At 40.6% G+C, this 19952-nt stretch overlaps 1 protein-coding gene across 1 annotated transcript; it reads right to left on the bottom strand.

Annotated features, from left to right (window-relative positions):
* Positions 1–9217: 9217 nt before the first annotated feature.
* Positions 9218–19947, bottom strand: LOC143296700 (sphingolipid delta(4)-desaturase DES1-like). The gene is made up of 3 exons (XM_076608745.1): positions 19740–19947; positions 16374–17116; positions 9218–14907 (listed from the first exon to the last, which is right to left on the bottom strand). The coding sequence occupies exons 1-3, from the start codon at positions 19819–19821 to the stop codon at positions 14743–14745; spliced, it is 990 nt and encodes a 329-aa protein (XP_076464860.1). The 5' UTR covers positions 19822–19947; the 3' UTR covers positions 9218–14742.
* Between the last annotated feature and the right edge of the window lie 5 nt (positions 19948–19952).

The following is a 19952-nucleotide window of genomic DNA, read 5'->3' as shown; positions in this document are numbered from 1 at the left end:
AAGTGTGTGCATGTGTGTGTGTTGTGTCTGCCACGGTGTGTGTGCGTGTGTGTTGTGTCTGCCACAATGTGTGTACGTGTGTGGGTACGTGTGTGGGTTTACGTGCGTGAGTGTATTGTATTCATTGTCATTCAGTACGTCAGTGTTGTTATACTTGAACGTGCGCGCTAAAGGTTGGTAGTGTGTGTATATGTGTGCGCGCGCTCGCCCGTGTGTAGGCCACATGCGTGTGGGTGGGTGGGTGGGGGAGGGGGTCTGACAAAGCGCTGAAAAAGTTTCACTTATAGATCTATCACTGGAACTGAACATAAATTCACACATTCACGTTGTGTCCTCCCCCCCCTCCCCCCCACACACACACCCTCCCTCTTCTTTACAGGATACCCGTGTGTGAGAGGTGGTGAGAATGGCCCTTTGCAGCCGGCTGGGCTGAAAGTCACATGAAATAATTTAATTCAGAAGCGCTATGAACAGAACTTGCTTCACATTGTGGGCCTTTGAAAAGAAAGGAACAGGTAGGTTACGCAATATTACCTTTTCGCTGCCCAAGACTCACTGATTCCATTGCCTCCTTTTGCCATGCACACTTCAAATCAATCATTCCGTCAGACAAGAACTATAGTTTACTTCTTTCTTTTTTTTTCTCAAACAATAGCCTATATATATCACTGTGAAGTATAACCTATATATCATAGTAAAGGTGGTTCGTTCGTTGGTTTGTTATTATATTTCCGATATATTTTCTTGTCAAACGGTTTGTTTCCAGGGTGATCGTTTCAGCCTATGTGGATAATAAGGTAGACAATCAAACCAAGCAAATAACAGGCTCACAACACAACGAAGATGTGGTTTAAAAGAGAGAAGAAAAAAAGCTAACGAGAACAACAATCATGCCCATGTCGTTGATTTGCACTGGGAATGGAACCTGTCAATGACTCGATCAGAAATGTTGTACTATGTATGTGTGTAGCTCTTAGAAATGGTGCCAGTCTTTGAATAGTCGAAGGGAGGTGCAACCTTGTGTGTTATGGTCTTAGCTCTGAAAACTGACCCCAGTCAGACTGTGAACAGTCGACCGGAAATGCAACATTTTGTGCGTGACTTAAGCTCTGAAAACCGGCTGACCTGAGTCAGTCTGGGTATGGTCGGTCGGAAATATAACAATGTGTGCGTGACTTTAATTCTGATCACTGACACAGTCAATCTTTGACTTGTCGACTGGAAATATAACATTGTGAGCATAGCTTTAGCTGTTAGAACAGTCGATATACAGTCTATGAATAAGACGATCGGAAGATCAGTAGTTTAACATAAAATGCATGGCTTTAGCTCTGGTAACTGAATCAGTAGGTCAACAAACAGTCAACCAGAAATAAACTTTGTGTGCATGGCTTTAGCTCAAGCAGCTGAACCAGTCAGTCCAGGTGAAGTCGATAGGGAACAATCGCACTGTGTGTCCACGGCGTGGCTTTAGCTCTTGAGAACTGATGCGTGTCAGTCTATAAAACGTCGGTGCGGAGAAAAGAGACAGATCGAATGATGAATCGATCCCTTGCGTTACTTAGTCTGGCAGAGCTGATACACACCGTGCCGCCAAACGGACAGTTGGTCTCGAATGTCAGCCACAATCGCCTTTTCCCGATTCGCCTCTCTCTAGATTAGTTATCCCGATTTACCAATTCCCAGTTCGCTTATTGTTGTACTCTGTATGTGTGTGTGTGTGTGTGCGCGCGCGCGCGTGTGTGTGTGTGTGTTTGAGAGAGGATAAGAGAGTGAAGCTAAATAGGCAAAACGGGAACGGTGGGTGGGCGATACATGACAAGGAGGGAATGGGTGAATCGGTCCCGCTCCGTTTAAAACCTATCAGTATAACTTTCTGAATTGAAGATCGAGTTTCTCTGTTGTTTGTTTGTCCGTGGTTATGCCTTACTTTGCTCGTACGTATTGCACTGATATGCTTCAAGCAGGCTGAATTATCGAATCGATTTCATGATATGACCTGGCTGGAAATTGTTGGAAACTTATGTGAATGGACTCATCGAAAGTTGCATTCGTGTGTCCGTAGGCGCGCGCGCGAGTGTGTGTGTGTGTGTGTGTGTGTGTGTGTGTGTGTGTGTGTGTGTGTGTGTGTGTGTGTATTAAAACGGATACTTCAACCGTTGGAAGGATAGCGCTGAAAGAAACTATCCAATTCGAGTTTGTCGATTGAGTAGAGTGGTAAATGTCGCTGTGAGCGGTGTTGTGTGGTATGATGTGTGGTGTGGTGGTGGTGGTGGTGGTGTGTGTGTGTGTGTGTGTGTGTGTGTGTGTGTGCGTGTGTGTGTGTCTGCGCGCGCGCCTCGTAATTCTCCTTTCCCCCCCTTCATCTGTTTCTTCACGGTATTGTTCTTGTTCATCATCTATTTCTTCTTCTTTCCCCGGTACTACGCGATATATAATGTTGAATCTTCTGCCACATTTTGCCGGGGTCTCTGTGACGACACTGATCGCTGTTGCCAATACAAATCGCCGCGCTTGGAAACGAAGTCTTAACAAAACACAACAGATGAATGTACGTTACAGTCATCGCGTTGAGGACAACGCTCATTTGGGACTGTGACAGACGACTGAGCACTGTGCAGGAAACCTGCAGGGCAGGTGGCGTCCCTCGTTTCTTTTTTTTCCGCCGTCTAGCAACTGAAGGTTTCACGAAGGCATGACACAAAAGAAGTCGTGATTCTGATTACAATATGGTTATGGTTCCATTAAATGCTGTTAAACGTACATACATTGCGAAAGCACACACACACACACACACACACACACACACACACACACACACACACAGAAAGAATTAAGACGTACATGTGTGTGTGTGTGTGTGTGTGTTCGTCGTCGGCGGTGTTGTCGTCACCTTTACCATAACCCAAACCCCGCCCACAATAACAGTGCATCATTTTTTTTTACTTCAAAGAAAGGGAAGGTCAATTTGCTTTTGTATGGTTCCAACGATTGTCCTACACTGTACACACACTGCAGGCTACATTGTTCCCAGAATGTCAGTATGTGGAACGGTGCAGTTGTCATGGGAGGTGAGTAAGTCTTAAAGGGCCAGTGCTAAGTAAAAGCCACCATTGGTTGCCAACGGATACCAGATCAGACCCCCAGACGAAGCTCCCCATGATCTTTCTTGTGTGTGTGTGTGTGTGTGTGGTCGTTGGCGGCAGTGTTGTCGTCACCTTAACCAACACCAAAACCCCGACACAGCGCCCCCCCCCCCCCCCTTTTTTTTTTTTTCTTCTTCTTCTTGGAAACAGGTCAGTTTACTTTGTATGGGTTTCCATCGATTGTCCTACCCTGTTCACAGAATGTCAATTGTTCCCACAATGGAGCACAGCAGCTGTCATGGGAGGTAACATAAGTCTTCCAGGGCCACCTTTGTCGCCAGGGGATACCAGATCACACACCCAGAACCTTGCCACACGGGGCAGAGAGAAGGAAGAGTGTGGATACAGAGGGAGGATTGAGGAAGTGCAAGTGTGATGGGGGTTGGGGGTGGGGACTGTTGGGTGCTGGAAAGGGTGGATTGGGGAAAGGGGGGTGGGGTGTGAAAATATCCATGTCCGAAGGTGGCGTGAAAGACGAGCGTGCGCATGAGTGTGTGCACGTCACTGTATACATACACACGAATGCAAAACCAGTTTAATAAGTAAAAGACTTAAGTAAACACTATCCCCCCACCCTCCCCGTCACACCCCCGACCTCCCAGCGTGCAGATAATATAGAACAATGTAAGCAGCCAGTTCAGTGGATAAGTCTTTAATAAACCTCTGCCTTTTTCTTTCTGTTTTCTTTTCTGTCTTTTATTGCAGTCTTCCTTCATTTCTTTCATTCTTCTTTTTTTTTTTTCTCCAGATCCTTAGTGTGTGTCTGTCTGGTCATCATCGTCATTGATGTTGTCGTCACCTTAAACAAAACCAGAAACCCCGGCCACAAGAACATTGCATTATTTTTTTCTTCTTAGAAACGGAAAGTCAATTTACTTTGTATGGTTCTGTCCAACACAGTACACAGAATGTACGGTGTTCCCACAATGGAACATCGTCAACTGTCATAGGAGGTAACGTCAGTCTACCAGGGCCAGTGCCGAGAAAAAGCCAGCTTTGGTTGCCAGGGGATACCAGATCACACGCCCAAATGAAGCCTGCCAAAATGGGGAAGAGAGGAGAGAGTGGGGTGAGGATATGGGCGGTGGTGGGTGGTTGGAGGAAGTAGGGGGGGGGGGGGGGGCTATTGGGTGCTGGAGAGGGTGGAAACGTGAGGTGAATCATAAAAATGGCCATGTCAGAAACGTGCCACGAGCATGTGTGTAATCGAGTATCTGCATGTCATTGTGTACAAACACGTGCAAAACCAATCTAAGGAAAAGACTTGTAAACTCTGCTCCCCTTCCCCCAGCGTGGAGGTAATGTGCGTCTGTGCACACAAGCAGTTCAAAAGATATATCTTCTTTTGAAACCTTCGCCTTTTCTTTCAGTTTTCTTTTCTACCTTTTGTTGCTTTCTTTGTTGTTTTCTTTCGTTCTCTTAGTCTTCTTTTTTTTTTTTTTAATCCTTCTAATGGAAATCTTTGCCACCACCACCTTTACCATTGATTTTTTTTCTTTCGTTCAAGTGACTGCCAACATTGTCCTCGATCGAGGCCTCATCGTCTGGATTTCTGAAAGCCCTCTAAAAACCCAGTGTGTGTATCGAGTGGCCTCAAAGCATAAAATTTCGACTTCAGTGAAGCAAGGACCTTGGGGTCAACATAATGCGTAACCCTAGTTCTCCTGATGAGAAAAAAAGGGGGTGGGGACCAATTCTTCCTGTCCCACCCCCTTCAGCCCCCAGTAATAGAAAGGCACAAGATCCTCTTTGCATGGGAAGTGTCCGCAAGAAGGTGTCACAGCGCATTACAGCGCTGTCACGCATGCAAAACCATAGAGGGATGCGTGTTAGGTTTGTACACAAATGGGTGAAATAAAGGCACATGCTTTTAATCATCAGGGGGGTAGGGTGGGGGTGAGGGGAAACCGGGTCCACCAATTTCAAGTTCTGTACGATTGTTTCAAACGCGTTGGTAAAGCCTGGAGATTTATGTTTTTGTTGCGTGGAAACTGGCATAATGAAAACTTATATATCCGGGTCAGTAATTTCTGTGGACGTGTTGGGCGTTGTTGTTGTAACATTGAACTTGCCAGTATAAAGGTGGCCTATCAGGATGTGCTGGCACGACGTATTATGTTTCGATGAGTTCTTTACAAAAACGAAAAAAGGGGTGGAGAGAGAAGTGAGGAAGTGGGGCACAGAACGGCTGGGAACTTGTGTTTGACCTCACCCATCACGATTTGCTCTTTTCACTCCGATGACCTACGGGCTTTGTGACAGCCAGTCAAACGGCGGTGTTCTCTGTTCACCGCCCAAATAGTACTGTATGAATTTCTCCTTTTCTTTAAACTGGTTAGTTGGCCTTCACGTGAAACCAAACATGCAGCGCAGGCCGGGGTTCTGTGTTAAGAAACCCACGGCAAACCGCAGGCATCAATCGGTCCTTTATATATGCATAATACCATGAAGGAATCCAACGCTACGTAGTGGGTGCAATGCAATGCGTTCAGTAAATAACTAAGGTTTGAGTAGACGCGAACACACCATGGAGGGGGGGGGGGGGGGGGGGGGGGAGAGGGGAAGACTGGCAAAACGGTTTCTGATGGGGGAAAAGGGTGGGTTTTTTTCCCCAGTTAAATACAGGTTTCCCTTCCCTACGCGCGCGCAAGCTCGCACGCACACACACACACACACACACAGACATGACGCGCAAACGATTACAAGTTCATTCCAGTCAAGTCGCGCGCGCGTGTGTGTGTGTTTGTCAGTGATCCATAGACATCAAGTGACGTGTGAGTGGATGTAGTGCGAGACCGATTGATGCAAAGGTAGTTGAGATCGATGTGTATGTTAGCGGTGATGTGATGAGAATGGGGCAAGGGGGGAAAGGGGAAATGTCGGGTTTGGGGATGGTGCGCAGATGTCCTGTGGATTTTATCAAAGAAACATTATGGATATCGCAAGTGCACATAAATATAACTGGCAAACTAGAAACCCCGGGGAAGATGAACAAATATGCAAAAGATGTGAATTTGTTTATAATGGACACAGTCGCATTAACTCCGCCCAGTGCGCGCGTAGTAGCAGCCTATGCGCCAATACTGAAAAATGTACTCTAAAAAACGGTATAGTGTGAATAACCCGGTAAGGGAAACAAATTCAGTACATGATATTACGACCACTTCTGGAGGGAAAACAAATACCTGGGCTTTTTTTTCGGTAACCTAAGTTCAACAGTAATTCAACTCAAACACACACACACTCACACACACGCTCTCTAAACAAACGTCAAGCAATTTCACAACAGCGCCAGACATGTTCCAGCAAGACACAAACTAAATAAGGGCGAATCGTGGGAAACTGAAGTAACCTTAAGTGCACTGGCAATGGTGTTTCAGCCGGCTCGCTTGTAGTGTGCCTTTCGTGAGCAGTGAAAACCACAGCCTGCCGTCGTGCACAGGTGCAGTTGTGAATCATAATGACATTTTAAGTGGGGGAGGGGGGGGTTACAGAAACCCTGTCCATTCTGTTGAAACCATGTATGAAACGGTATGTGTGATATTTTTTACATTTGTATCTTCGTAATATTCGTAAAAGCTGTTGCTGACTTTTACAGTTATGGTCCCCATGTTGTTTACTTGTCTATGTTGTGATAATGCACCTGACCAAATTTCTCCAGTTGGATATAATAAAGTTATTCTTATCATATCTTATATTTTTCTTTTCATACAAGCACACTTTCCTTCACTCCTCTCCTGATCTTTTTATTTTTTAAATTGTTGTTTTTAATTGTTGTTTTTAAGTTTGCAAAGCACAACTGTTCTCAAATTTCTGAGTTTCTTTTCTGGAGAAAAGATAGGACAACAGTGAACACATATGAACTGGTCCTCATCATGAAGGAACAAAAATAGAATGTGTAATGAATATTGTTCAAACACATACACACTACAAAACCAAGGGAATCAATATATATTATGAAAAAAACTTTCCAGGAAACAGGAACTCATAAATTTGACACTAGCAAAAAGAACACCTTCAAAACAAGCACAAAAAGAACACCATGCCTGCATGAATGAACTTAATCTTCTTGAAAAAAACAAACACAGCTTATTGCTACTGATTTTTTTCTCTTTGGGGTTTTACAAAAACGTGTGCATATTTGTTAACTTGTCAGTGCGGAAATTCCCGCAAATCTCTCATTACCGTAGGCTCTTTTACATGCATTAAGTCGAGGAGGAAGGTGGCAGAATGGTTAAGACACTTATCTGCCAAGAAAGTGTCAATGAGGATCTGAGTTGAAGTCCTGGTATTGCCCTGTCTCCCACGTTTCACAGGAAAATCAAACTGAGCAGCTAGTCATTCAGATGAGATGATAGCCTGAGGTCCCGTGTACAGCACTCAATTGGCACACTTAAGAAGAACCCATGGCAACATAAAAGTTGTCCTCTGGCAGAATTATGTTGAAGAAATCCACTCTGATAAGTACACACACGCACACACATATATATTTGTATGTGCATATATATATATATAGATAGAGATTCAAGGCCTGACTAGCATATTTTTTTGGCATTTGCCCAATAGATTTGGTGTTACATATTTATAGATTTGTCTGAATGCGATGACACCTTGAAAAACTGAAACAAAGTCCATCATATATTTGCTCATTCTAAAAACTAGCTTCCAGATCACTGCACAAGGTGTTGTCACTTCGACCCTTAGCTTGGGCATGCACAAATTGAGCAAGACTGAAAACTGGTATTGCAAACAGGAACAGCAACACATGGAAATAGCCCATTTCAGTATTACATAACGTTGCAGTTGATCCACCACACCCAAGTGCACTGTTCTGGTTGTTTACCCTTTCACTGTTCTGGTTGTTTACCCTTCTTTTTTTTTTCTCAAGGCCTGACTAAGCGCGTTGGGTTACGCTGCTGGTCAGGCATCTGCTTGGCAGATGTGGTGTAGCGTATATGGATTTGTCCGAACGCAGTGACGCCTCCTTGAGTTATTGAAACTGAAACTGAAACTCACCGCCAGTCAACTTAGAGTGAAAATTCCCTTGTGCTATAAACACAGAAAAGATGGTGTCTAAGAATAGCTGGGGATTCCCCCTGTGATGTGTAGAAAATATGGCCTGTCCTACCAGGGAACATCAAGAGCAGTAGGTTCATGAACAACAGACCCATGATCTGGTCACCGTTCAGTGACATGGGTCCTCTTCTTGGCTTATGCATAAATGCGAGTTTGGCAGTGAAAGGGTTAAACTGATCCATACATAGGGGAGGCCCTGTGGCAGAATCTGTTAGGTATGGGACCTCTGATCTGGTGAACAGTGTTCACCAGTGATTTGGGTTTGAGGCCCTGTTTCGGCATGGTGTTGTGTCCTTGGGAAATGCATCTTGGTCTGATTTGCCTCACTCCAGCCAGGTGTAAATGAGTGCCTGACTTTGATTGGGAAGGTTAAAACAAAAGGAGGAGAGGATTGGGCTTCACCTGCCCATGTTGAGCCCTAGACACAGTGGATATGAATTCACTGCCCTAACGGCCACAAAGGCCTGTAAGATCTTTAACCTTGCAGAATTACATATGAATGTTTCTGTGATATTTTCTATCAAACTAAAGCTGCAGACAAATGTCCTGCATTACAAAGCAAATATCACAGACAGAATGCAACATTGTAGGCACAATATCCGAAGTAGTTATTGCTGGTGTGCACAAATAACACTTGTGCAGTGCCTTGACAATGATTCATTTCAGGCCCCATACATTGACATACATAGAGAAAGCTGTAATGTTGCTGCCAACATCTGTTACAGGTTCTCTATATTGGTATCACATTTCCTCAATCCACAGATAATATTCAGTGTCTCATCATCATATGTTTTCCAGCAGTTATTTTGACATCTCTGCTCCAAGGTTTACTTCTTTCTCCCTCTCTCTTTAGGAGTTTCATAGTGCAAAAGTGGTTCAATATATTGCAAGAGAAACAGTAACAGAGACAGCAAGACAAAACAAACAAACAGAATATGAGACAGTGATCTTTTGGAAATGAAAGCATTCATTTAACAACACTGTCAGTCAACAGCTATAAACTCCAATTTATTTATTTTTCAAGTCAAGCAAAATTCAAATAGTTACATTGGTAACACAACAGCAAAGCCAGGAATGTAAAAAAAATTTTTTTTTTTTTTTTTTCTGAAAAGGCAAAATTTGAGCCAGGCATTTGTTGATGAAGAATACATGGAAACTGACCAACAAAAAAAATTTTGTCTGTGAAAATATCAATGATTCCTTTTTGCAGCTCCTGCTTACCACTTTGCAGCTTCTACTCCCTTTATCTTCGCTACCAGACAATCCTTGGTGACCATTTTCTGCAATAGGCATATACATTCATGCAAATGCTGCCCAACTGCATTAAACAAAGTTTCATTAAAATTCATGGAAAAAATCTTCCAGAAGTTCACATTTTTAAATGGTAATACGACAGAACTCAGTCATAATCCTGAAAGTTTTCATGTCGTATTGGTGCATGCATTTCTAGCACAAAAACATTTTAGCTTGCAACTCAGTCCTAACTTGTCCATGCAGTATGCAATATTTGTGCCAAATAAATTTCTAAACTGCCCCATGCCATTTCGATTTCTGGCAGGAAAAATTGCAAGGGAATACAACTTAGCTGATAAGGAGAAACCTGAAAAAACAAATGAATATGCTCAGCTGAACTGAACAACTGAAAAAAGTACATAAGTACAGAAGCACTGAACATCTTTCAAAATACACAAGCAATATGAATGCTGACTTTCAAAACAACAAACAAACAAATAATTGTCGTTGTCCTGATTGAATTTGCCACATTCTGGCAAAGACAAAGAATCCACAGCATCATTCTTTCTTTTTTTTTTGAAGTTAAAAATTTTCATTAACATGGTGGTTAACATCACAGACTGATTGGAAAGTGGTGGGTTCAAACGCTATCACAGGCATAAAATCTTTACAAGATCTGTAGGTTCAGCTGAACTTCTAAGATTTTACCAAGAGCTGAATGTGCCATGACCATAAAGCTGACTTTAGAAGTGTTACTTACTGTATAAAAGGCCATGTCTTTGGCGAGTTTCTCCATTTTTGTGTGTCCTTCAGACGTGATTGATTCCAGAAAAGCAGAATAAGGTATCAAGTACAACCATGTCATATATCTTAAATGTAAATGGATCTCCATAGCATCATCAGTATCATCATAATCTTCACAGTCATTATGAAATGAAAAGTGTCTGGAGGTGTGTGTCCCTTCACCCCCTGCAGTCATGGTGACTTCAGTTTGGATTTCTTAACTCAGTTTCAGGCCTGAGATGTGTTCATGACAAAGTTCTGAAACTGGCAGATCCACAGGAACTGTCTCTGGAAGCAAGATGACATGGTCTCCTCTCCTTTCCAGACTCTTGTTAGTCCAGCTCCATCACAATGCAGTAATGAGTTGTCATCAGTTGAGGCATTAGAAAGTGGTATCTTGAGCTCCACCAAAGTGACTCAACAGTAGTGCAGGGATTCCTCTGGTGAGAGGCCACACAGGGATCAATCTGATACTGACAGTTTTCACCAAGCTTCAGTGAACTGGGACTGCAAAGGATCATGCTTGGCATAGGGAAATGGAGATGAGCAGTGTGACAACAATCTTGAACAAGGCCACAAAAGAAAGGGTTAAAAAAAAAAAAAATGTGGTCCCCAGAAAAATCTGAACACTTCCTGACCACGTCCTCTTCATATCTCACCTGTGGTGCACCACTGACACACTTTCTTCAAATCTGAGTATGCTTCACTCCAACCCCTCCCATCCTCCAAAAGATGATGTAAATAGCATCACAAATGATCAAACCAAGTGTGGTTTATGCAGATAATTCAATATGTGTGTATCAAACACCAGGTATACTTAAAGCACAGTCAGCGCAATCAACAACTTACTCCAAAATGTTTTCCACTGGGTTTGCTTTTTCCATTCCCATTCCTTCTGTTGTAGAGTTTTACATTCTTTCTTCCTTTCCATTTTTTAAAAGGCCAAATGCAGGGTCATGGGCACAGGTGACACTGAGCAATGAATATTCACTCAAAACAAAGTATTGTACTCAATAATGAATTTTGATAATAGTCTCCATTATATTCATAATCTGGGGTATTAATGCCCCCTCAAACAGAACATCAACATTGTACTCAATAATCAATTTTGCTAATAGTCTCATCATATTCATAATCTGTGGTATTAATGTCTACTAAAAAACACAAAAACAATAACAAAAAAACAACAAAACAACAACAACAACCCCCCGCACCCCCCAAAAAAACAACCACCTGAATTATACTCAGGGGAACAATAACTCCATTATATTACAAAACAAAAAGAAAAGGAAAAAGTGTTGTTTCACTGCCAACACCAGACTTTTTGTTGCTCTATAGTATGAACAAAATCACTGCACACATTATTACTACAAAACAGAACCAGACATCAAAACCAAGCAAGGGTTTCTATGAGCACCCAAAACGAAAACAACACCAATAACAAAAATAAACAAATTACCCTGAAAAAATTAACAAGTCAAATGAGTCATCATTTTAAAACAACATTAAAGCTTGAGAAATATTCAGCTTGATATATATAAAATGCGTGCATCATTCCAATCGCCAATTTTTTTGTTTAGCACAGTATAATACATTTGTTCACTTCTCATGGTTACACATTGGCAAGAGTGCGGCAATGGTATACCTTCATTTACGGAGCTCTACACAGCATGCCATGGAACAGAACACAATGATCAATATAAAGGTGGACTTAAGAAATTCTTAACTAGTAGGGTGAGACATGCATGCACTAGTTAGTCCTCAGCTTTACATACTTTTTGTTGGGGGGGAGTGGTGGGAAAGCAGTGGAAAAAGATTTATTATCTAACAATGTGTCAAAGAACCGTTATGACCGATACTCTAACAACTAAATAATAGCAGAAAACAAGAATGGGAAACCAGGACTTCACTTTTATGAAGACAAGACATGGGACAACAACAAAAAAGTAAGCTTAGATAAGTTAGACGCAACATTCTATAAAAGAAAATAACAAAGAAAATACCCATCATTTGACATGAAGCTAGAAATTATATAAAATATACAGCAAGAAATTACTTGCATCATAAGGGGGAAAAAAGGCTGATAAGATAAATGTGAGTAACTTTTGAGGACAAGCGGAAAAGTTTATTTGAAGAAGAAAAAGTTACAGAAGTACCCAAGAGTATTAAACCTGGAAATGTCTAAACTGACTAAAGTTGTTCCATTGAATCTGACATCTAACTGATCCAAGGGTTTTGTTTTCTCATCCGTTTGTGTGTGTGTGTGTGTGTGTGTGTGTGTGTGTGCGTGTGTGTGTTTTAACACCTATTAGTATCCACTGGGTCATGATGTCTGAAATGCAGGTCTAGATCATCTGACTGGTGGGAGCTACCTTTGTCTGAGGGGCAAAAGTCATAGGACAGAGAAACATCAGGAAATGGACCTCAAGAGACAAAACAGAAGCTGAGTGACACAAGAAAGCTATTCATTTTTCAAAGTGAATTGGGTCACACAAGAATTCCAGTAGGAATCTTTTTAAGTGTTGATTTAATAACATCAACTGATTCTGACAGTATGAGTGCAGACAGATAACTCAAAAGTGCCTGAGATTCCATCAAGAAAAGAGTCAGTAATATAAGGAAAATCTATAAATTTTACGTTGGAAAAATTCAACTAACAACAAAAAGACAATAGACCTATTTGAAATAAAAATGATAAAATTCCTTTTCTACAAGACTAGTGTGTGTGTGTGCCTGTTTCAACTTACAAATTTACATCAGGCTGATTTGGAATGATCAACTATCAACACCAGTGCATAATGACAAGTTATAAGTTGAAGTATAATGTCTCTTTATGATATTTCAAAACAGACAGTGCTGATTTTTTTTTTTCTTACAAAACATTTAGTTAAGTAATTCACAAATTGCAAACACTATAATTAAGAATACAAACACACGCACACAATGATATAGTATACAGATGTGATGTACACATAAAAATAACTCGATCTTTTCTCTTTTTTTTTTAAACAAAGGTTTATAAAGCCAGTTCATCAAAATTTTACAAATGAATTAAATGTCCCAGTCTGTATATCTTAAACTGGAAAACCCCAGGTTTTTTTTTCTAAAAAATATACCTTATAATCGAAATGAGTAATGCAAGTTCACCAAAACATAAAAAAACAGAAGAATGAAGTAGGCAATAGGTTTTTACTCACTGTGCAGCATCACTGTGCTTTCTGAATCGCAGTACTTTACAAAAGCAGGACTAAAAGCTCATTCAACTTTCACACAACATTCCACTGTTTCAAAGTTCAGAATTTACACATTTATCTTTGTCACACACACACACACACACACCACAATTAGTTTCCAAATTCAAAGAATTAAATGGTTGCGATATCTTTTTTTTTTTTTTTTTTCACCAACAAAGTCTTCAGTACATCTGCACTTGCATGGACGTGGATTTTGTCAACTTCCTTGGTGGATCTACCTCCCAACAGTTTTTGCCATACTTCTGTTGAATTAAATCATTTTTCAAAGCACCTTGTGTACAAGAATATGATCCATAAACAGATAATGTGTGTATGTGTGTGTGTGTGTGTGTAGGGGCGGGGGGGGGGGTAATTTTTGTTTTTTCCCATTCAGGGAAAAATTAATTGGGACAAATGGAAAAAAAGAAGAGATATACAATTAGCGCATAGAATAACGAATAAGAAAGGGCTATCCAAACAAACAACAACAAAAGACACAAATAAATCTTTGTTTTCTGCTTCAATTTTAACAACCACGAAAATTTTCAGGCAGTTCCATCTGTATAACGAGGAACTCTGAGACAGTAAAAAAAACAGAAAAAAAAAAGAAAAGAAAAAAGATTATTCAATAAATACATAAATAAATGAGCAATCACACAATTACTTAACCCACAAACACAATATCAGGGACTTCAATAAATAAATAATTGAACACAAACACAATTACTGATTATGCAAACACAGCACAAAACTAGTTTTCCGGATTCTGAGAAAGTGAACAGAAACACTGTACATATTGTAAAAATTCATATGCCAGTTGATGAATCTATTGGGGGTGTGGGGGACAAAAAAAAGGACAGAGGGCAGATGACACACGGAATATGACAGAGACAAAGGCACAGAGAGAGAGACAGAGAGAGAGAGAAGGGAAGACAGAGAATACTGTAGTGAAGACTTCAGTTCAAATCAGCTGCTATATCACTTGGCAATGGCTCAAAACAAATGAATCAACAACAAAAAGTCAAAAACTTTTAAAAGATTTTTTTTATCCAAACTTACCTCTTTATTTTTTAATTTCACTTTTTTATACATATATATTTTTTAATATATACATGTATATAAATTATAATGTAAAAGTAAATGATTTTAAACCCACCCATTGCGGGCAGTACTGAGTCAAATTGACTGAAGTCCAAGCTGACTGATTCTGAGTCAAAAGTGACTAAAGTTCAAGCTCACTGATTCTGAGTCAAAAGTGACTAAGTCCAAGCTCATTGATTCTCTGCAGCTGGAGCGCTGGAGTCGGTCTGTGCTGTAGGACGACGCACACGGGAGTACAGGCCAATCTCTGGGTCAAGGACGAAATCCCACAGGACCTTCACCCATGACGTGTGACAAGGAAGATTGTCATAGTACTCTGGGGCAATCTTGCGAAGCTGCAACACACAGATTTAAAATGGACCTTAAAACTAACAGCGCTTAAATACTGAACACCAAGAGTGTTTCAACAACTGGTATTAAACTTGCCACGTTGTTGAAATCAGTTCCTTGTTAGGCCAGTAGGCTGACTGAGAAGCTTAAAATGTACAAACACTGAGTGCAGATTACGTTCCCATCCAACTGAGACATATCATCTTCCCATTCAATGGCACCAGTTTGTTCTCACAAAAGAAAATCAGAATATTATATTCTCAGGTAAGGCTGATTTATTTTTTCTAGTTGCACATGGAAAGTCCCCCCACCCTCCTCCTTCTTCTCCCCATTCAATAGCACCATTCTGTTCTTATGAAAGGAACCAGAATATTGTCTTCTCATATATATATATATATATATATATATAGTTTAATCTAGAAAGTACCCCCCTCCTTCCTTCACCCCCTACTCCTTTCAGTTAGTGGCATAAGTCTTCTGGAGCACAAAAAAAACTCCCTCATGCACCATTAAATTTATTATGGAAAAAAAAAAATCTTAGTCATCAGCCAGAGAAATGTTACAAAGCCAGTTGTACAGGGCTACATATGTATCAATACAGAAATACTCTGTCAACATAAAGACAAAGTATTCATTTCAAACTGAATTCATAACATTTATTAGTTTCTTGAGGTGGGGTCAGTGGGGAGCAGGGATATAAATTGTTTGATTTTTTCTTCACATCTAATATACATGAGAAAGACAGAGACCGACACTGAGATAGACAAACAGACATAAAGACAGAGACCTCTAGAGAGACAGAATATTTACTGTCTAGCACTTGGACCACTACTCAAGATCTAGTAGAAGAGGGAGGAAGTGAAAATCAGTCTGCATAATAAAACTAAAAGGACTCAAACCTGTGGACAATCTCTTCTTAGTCAGGCACAATACCACTAGACCACCACTCACTGCAATATCTTGAACAGGTATGCAGGATTGTAAAAAAGACAAAGAGTGAAAGAGAATTATAGGCAGAGAGATGAACAAATGAGACAGCGTCCACATGTGAGTGTGTGTGTGTGTGCATGCAAGTGTGTGCATGCAAGTGTGTGTGTGTGTGTGTGACTGTGTGTACTCTGTGTGTGTGTGTGTCCATTTTAAAGTGAACACATACAGAAAGACTGGCCATTATGACTACAGAGTAAGTATCACACACACACACACAAAATGAAATGTTTTTGTTTACCTGTACTAGAAAGAAACAATTGTGTAGTTAATGGGCTGAGAGTGAAAATAATGCTTTCTGAGTTTGTGTGACAATCAGTTATTTCAATTAAAAATTTGATAGTCTGAGGTATTAACATACAAAATAACACAATGTAATGCAATAAACATTTTATGAGCATTGCTGTTAAATCAGTAACAGTGATAACAGGCTATACCTGTGGACACACCTCATATCTAACATGGACACTGATAACAGTCTTACCTCAGGCAGTCTCCTCCCAGCAACATATGGGAAGTCATGGTGCTCATTGTGATATCCAACATTCCAGGCCAAGATGTTCAGTGGCCCATAATAGGAATACGTCTCGTACCCCTTGATAAACATGTAGTGCTCCGAGATGAAATGGCCAGCCATGGGATGAATCCCCATAGCCAGGAAAGTGCCCCCCACTAAGTAGATAAGTGACTTTGTACCCCAGAAATACCAGACAGCATAGTTGAAGGAGAACTGGATGATGATATTGATGATCTCGAGGACCGTCAGTGGTTTGGGCCGTACAAACAGAGGCCTGAAGGCGTAAAAGTATGGCTGGAGGAACAACCAGATCAGTTTGGTGAAAGTGTGCTGAAAGAACTTGCACTCAAAGCTGGATGGAATGTCCACATCTTTCTCTGCATCCCCTTGGTAGCGATGATGTTCCAAATGGTACTTCTTGAAGGAAACAGACATGGGCAGCCCCAAGGGTAGATTAGCAAAGAACCCAAAGACTCTGTTGGCCAAAGGCAAAGAGTGACCAAAAGCCAGGTTGTGAGCGATTTCATGAATGGCAAGGGATAAGGAATGGTTGATGGTTCCCCCAAAGCAGTAGGCCAGCAGAATGACGGTGAACCATGTGGCATCCTTAACAAGGAAGGCAGATACAAACTGAACCAGCACCATGACAGTCACAATGTATTTCAGGCGTGAGTCTGGCCCCATCAGTTTCTTCACCTCAGGATACTTTTCTGCACACAAACAAAACCAACTCCAGTTTCTCTTTCACTGTCAGCTTTTCTGTTTTATTTGCAGCAAAATTTCAATTATCAGTTATATATTTTTTTGCAAAATGCTCCTTTCACTGAATCTTTTAGTTAATGTAAGTTCCTCCTGTGGTGATATGACACAAAAGTGGGTGGGTGGGTGGGTAGGTGGGTAGGTAGGGAACCTGGGTGAATATATGTGGCTGAGTGAATATACATACATATATATGTGAGTTGTTCTGTCTCAACTATTATTATGGAATATATGTAGCCAAGTGCACCTTGGCTCCCATATATGAACTCCACAGCCTACACAGTAACTGTAGCAGAAGAAAATTTCACACTGGCAGCATTCAGCAAGTAACCTACTCATGTAATTTGCATAGAATTGATACACCATTCAAAATTTGAATTGAAGCTCATTCTAAATAAATGCTCCAAACATTTATAAACCCATACCTTTGTATCATTCACTGCCAGACCATGCATATTGTGCCTATGTAACTTAGATAATTCATAATCTTATCAGGTTTTAATTTAATCCTTTCGTAGGCTAAATGTTGTGATATAGAGATTATGCAATTTCTCTTTTTTATCACATATTCTTTAATTCCTTTTTGTTCATATGTCTGTGCTTGTTGATTGACTCAAAACCCTACTATTATGAGGTTCAGACTGCGATAGATAAGTTTTTTGTTTTGTTAAAAAACAAAAGAAGAAAAAAAAAGCGATATCAAGCATGTTGTTATTGTTGACTCAGGGCAATGTCACATCACATCTCCCAGTTTTCTTGGCCAGTTTCTGATCTGTTTTTGTTACACCCACTATTAGTCAATTTAGTATAATAATCTTTTTGATTGGGTTAGAAAGCTTTGAATATTATATACCAATCGCTATAATTGTCCTAATTCCTTCTTTAAATCAATATTAGTACTGACTGCCTACCTTAAACTGATTCAAAATAATTAACAATTTTCAGCCTTGAGCTCAAGGGCTCAATTTCAGGTAGCTCAAATTAAGTTTACACATTCATCTTTCAGAATCAACATTCCATTTTATATTAATCAGAAAGATTCTGTTGAGCTCTTTTCTGTGACCAATTCGACCTAAACTGGTTCAGATATTGCTTAGAAATTGGTCCCTTAACAGGCACCAACAAACACAAATTGTTCAGTTTTTCACCTATGGCTTGATTGAGAAAATTTCTGTATTGTCTTTGTGGTTTAGTGTAATTAGCATATACAGTGGGGAGATATACCACAGATGACAGAGATAATTCACATGCCTACTGTTAAAGCTCTCTCCAACCATCCCATGTGTATCTCTCAATGGCCAGTTTCTTTCTACATGGCGCTACACTGCTCTGGTAATCAACCACTGAAAGAGCTCATTGCTTTCAATAGTTTTGTACAAATGTCTATGTCTGCAACAAGTGCAAGGGAATCCACTATCCTACTGCCTTTTTAATCCCTTCCTCCATTGCTGCACCCTTTTACCTACCCTACCTATCCCTACTCCAACCTTCTCCTAACCCCTAGTATATATAGAGGCCTGTAAAATTGAGGATTTTTTCCCCCATTTATTACTTCCTTCCAAAGACCTCAGCATTTTTTTGTTTCAATTTCTCTCACTTCCTTTCTTGAGAATTATGTTGATGGTTAACTGCTCAACTTTCACCTGCATCTACAAGTGGGTTTTTAATTTTTACTTATGCGTATGACTGCTTCTACCCTAACAGGCAGCCTTTTCCATGCAATCTTCATCTCTCTCTCTCTCTCAAAATATCTTTTTTTTTTTAGTGTGTGTGTGTGTGTTTGTGTGTGCGCACATACATATACATTGATGTGCACTGGCACAGTCACAGGCCCGATAAAAAAGACCATTAAATTTTTACTTCATAGGTATGAAGGATATGGCAAACCCGCTTCTGTGTGTCTAAAAAATGTTCTTGTGCGGGCAGAAAGACCCTTGACTTTCAAGGGAAGTTAACTGTTAAGAGCTACAACTATAATGCCTATGGTCACGCCATTGTCATGTTTTGCTGCAAATTCTTTTTGCTGATAAGTTAGACAACATAAACACAAGCGTTCTGTTTTCATCAGATGTGGGGTAGCATTATATCTATGGGACCAGTCCGCATGCCGTTTCCTGTCCTAAGCTGAAACTGCTGAAAACGAAAGGCAGATGACTGCTGCTTCATATATTCGCTTCCTGTTTCGTTTTCTTTCTCTCTCTCAAAATTATAGCATACACACTGTATTTAAACTTTGGACCAACTTTTGAGTTGTATTCATGTTCTTTCAAGTACGTCATAAACTGATGAGAAACATGTCAGTCCAGTCATCCATCTAGATACTCGCGAGTCGTCACACAGCCCAACCAATCCTGCTGGTCTATCTGTTAAACAAGGTTAATAGACCAAGGATAAAATAATCCACACTGCCTGTCAGTGTTGCTCTCAGCTCCTGGCAGGTTGTAAAGTGCGATTATACCATGTATATTTATTTTCAGTGTGACTATTAAAGAAAAGCGCAAAATTTGACAAAAGGAACATTCGCAAATCTATACGGACATCATCATACGGTTACATATACTATGCGAGTCTTACCAAGAATCTCTTTTCTTCTTGATGCATGAGGTTCTTGTGTGTAAACCCATTCAAAATCCGTTCGAGACACATGAGCTCCCATGATCGTTGAGGTCGTCGATACACCTTGGACAAAGATGCGCTCATACACTACTCGCCGGGCTGCACCCACTTCGTGAAAAGTGTGTCGAATTGTGAGCTCGTTGGCCTCGCGCGTTCGTCGTCTGTTGTGTG

The sequence above is a fragment of the Babylonia areolata genome, chromosome 21, assembly GCF_041734735.1.
Source record: "Babylonia areolata isolate BAREFJ2019XMU chromosome 21, ASM4173473v1, whole genome shotgun sequence".
NCBI lineage: Eukaryota > Metazoa > Mollusca > Gastropoda > Neogastropoda > Buccinidae > Babylonia > Babylonia areolata.
This window is presented reverse-complemented; position numbering and strand designations above follow the sequence as displayed.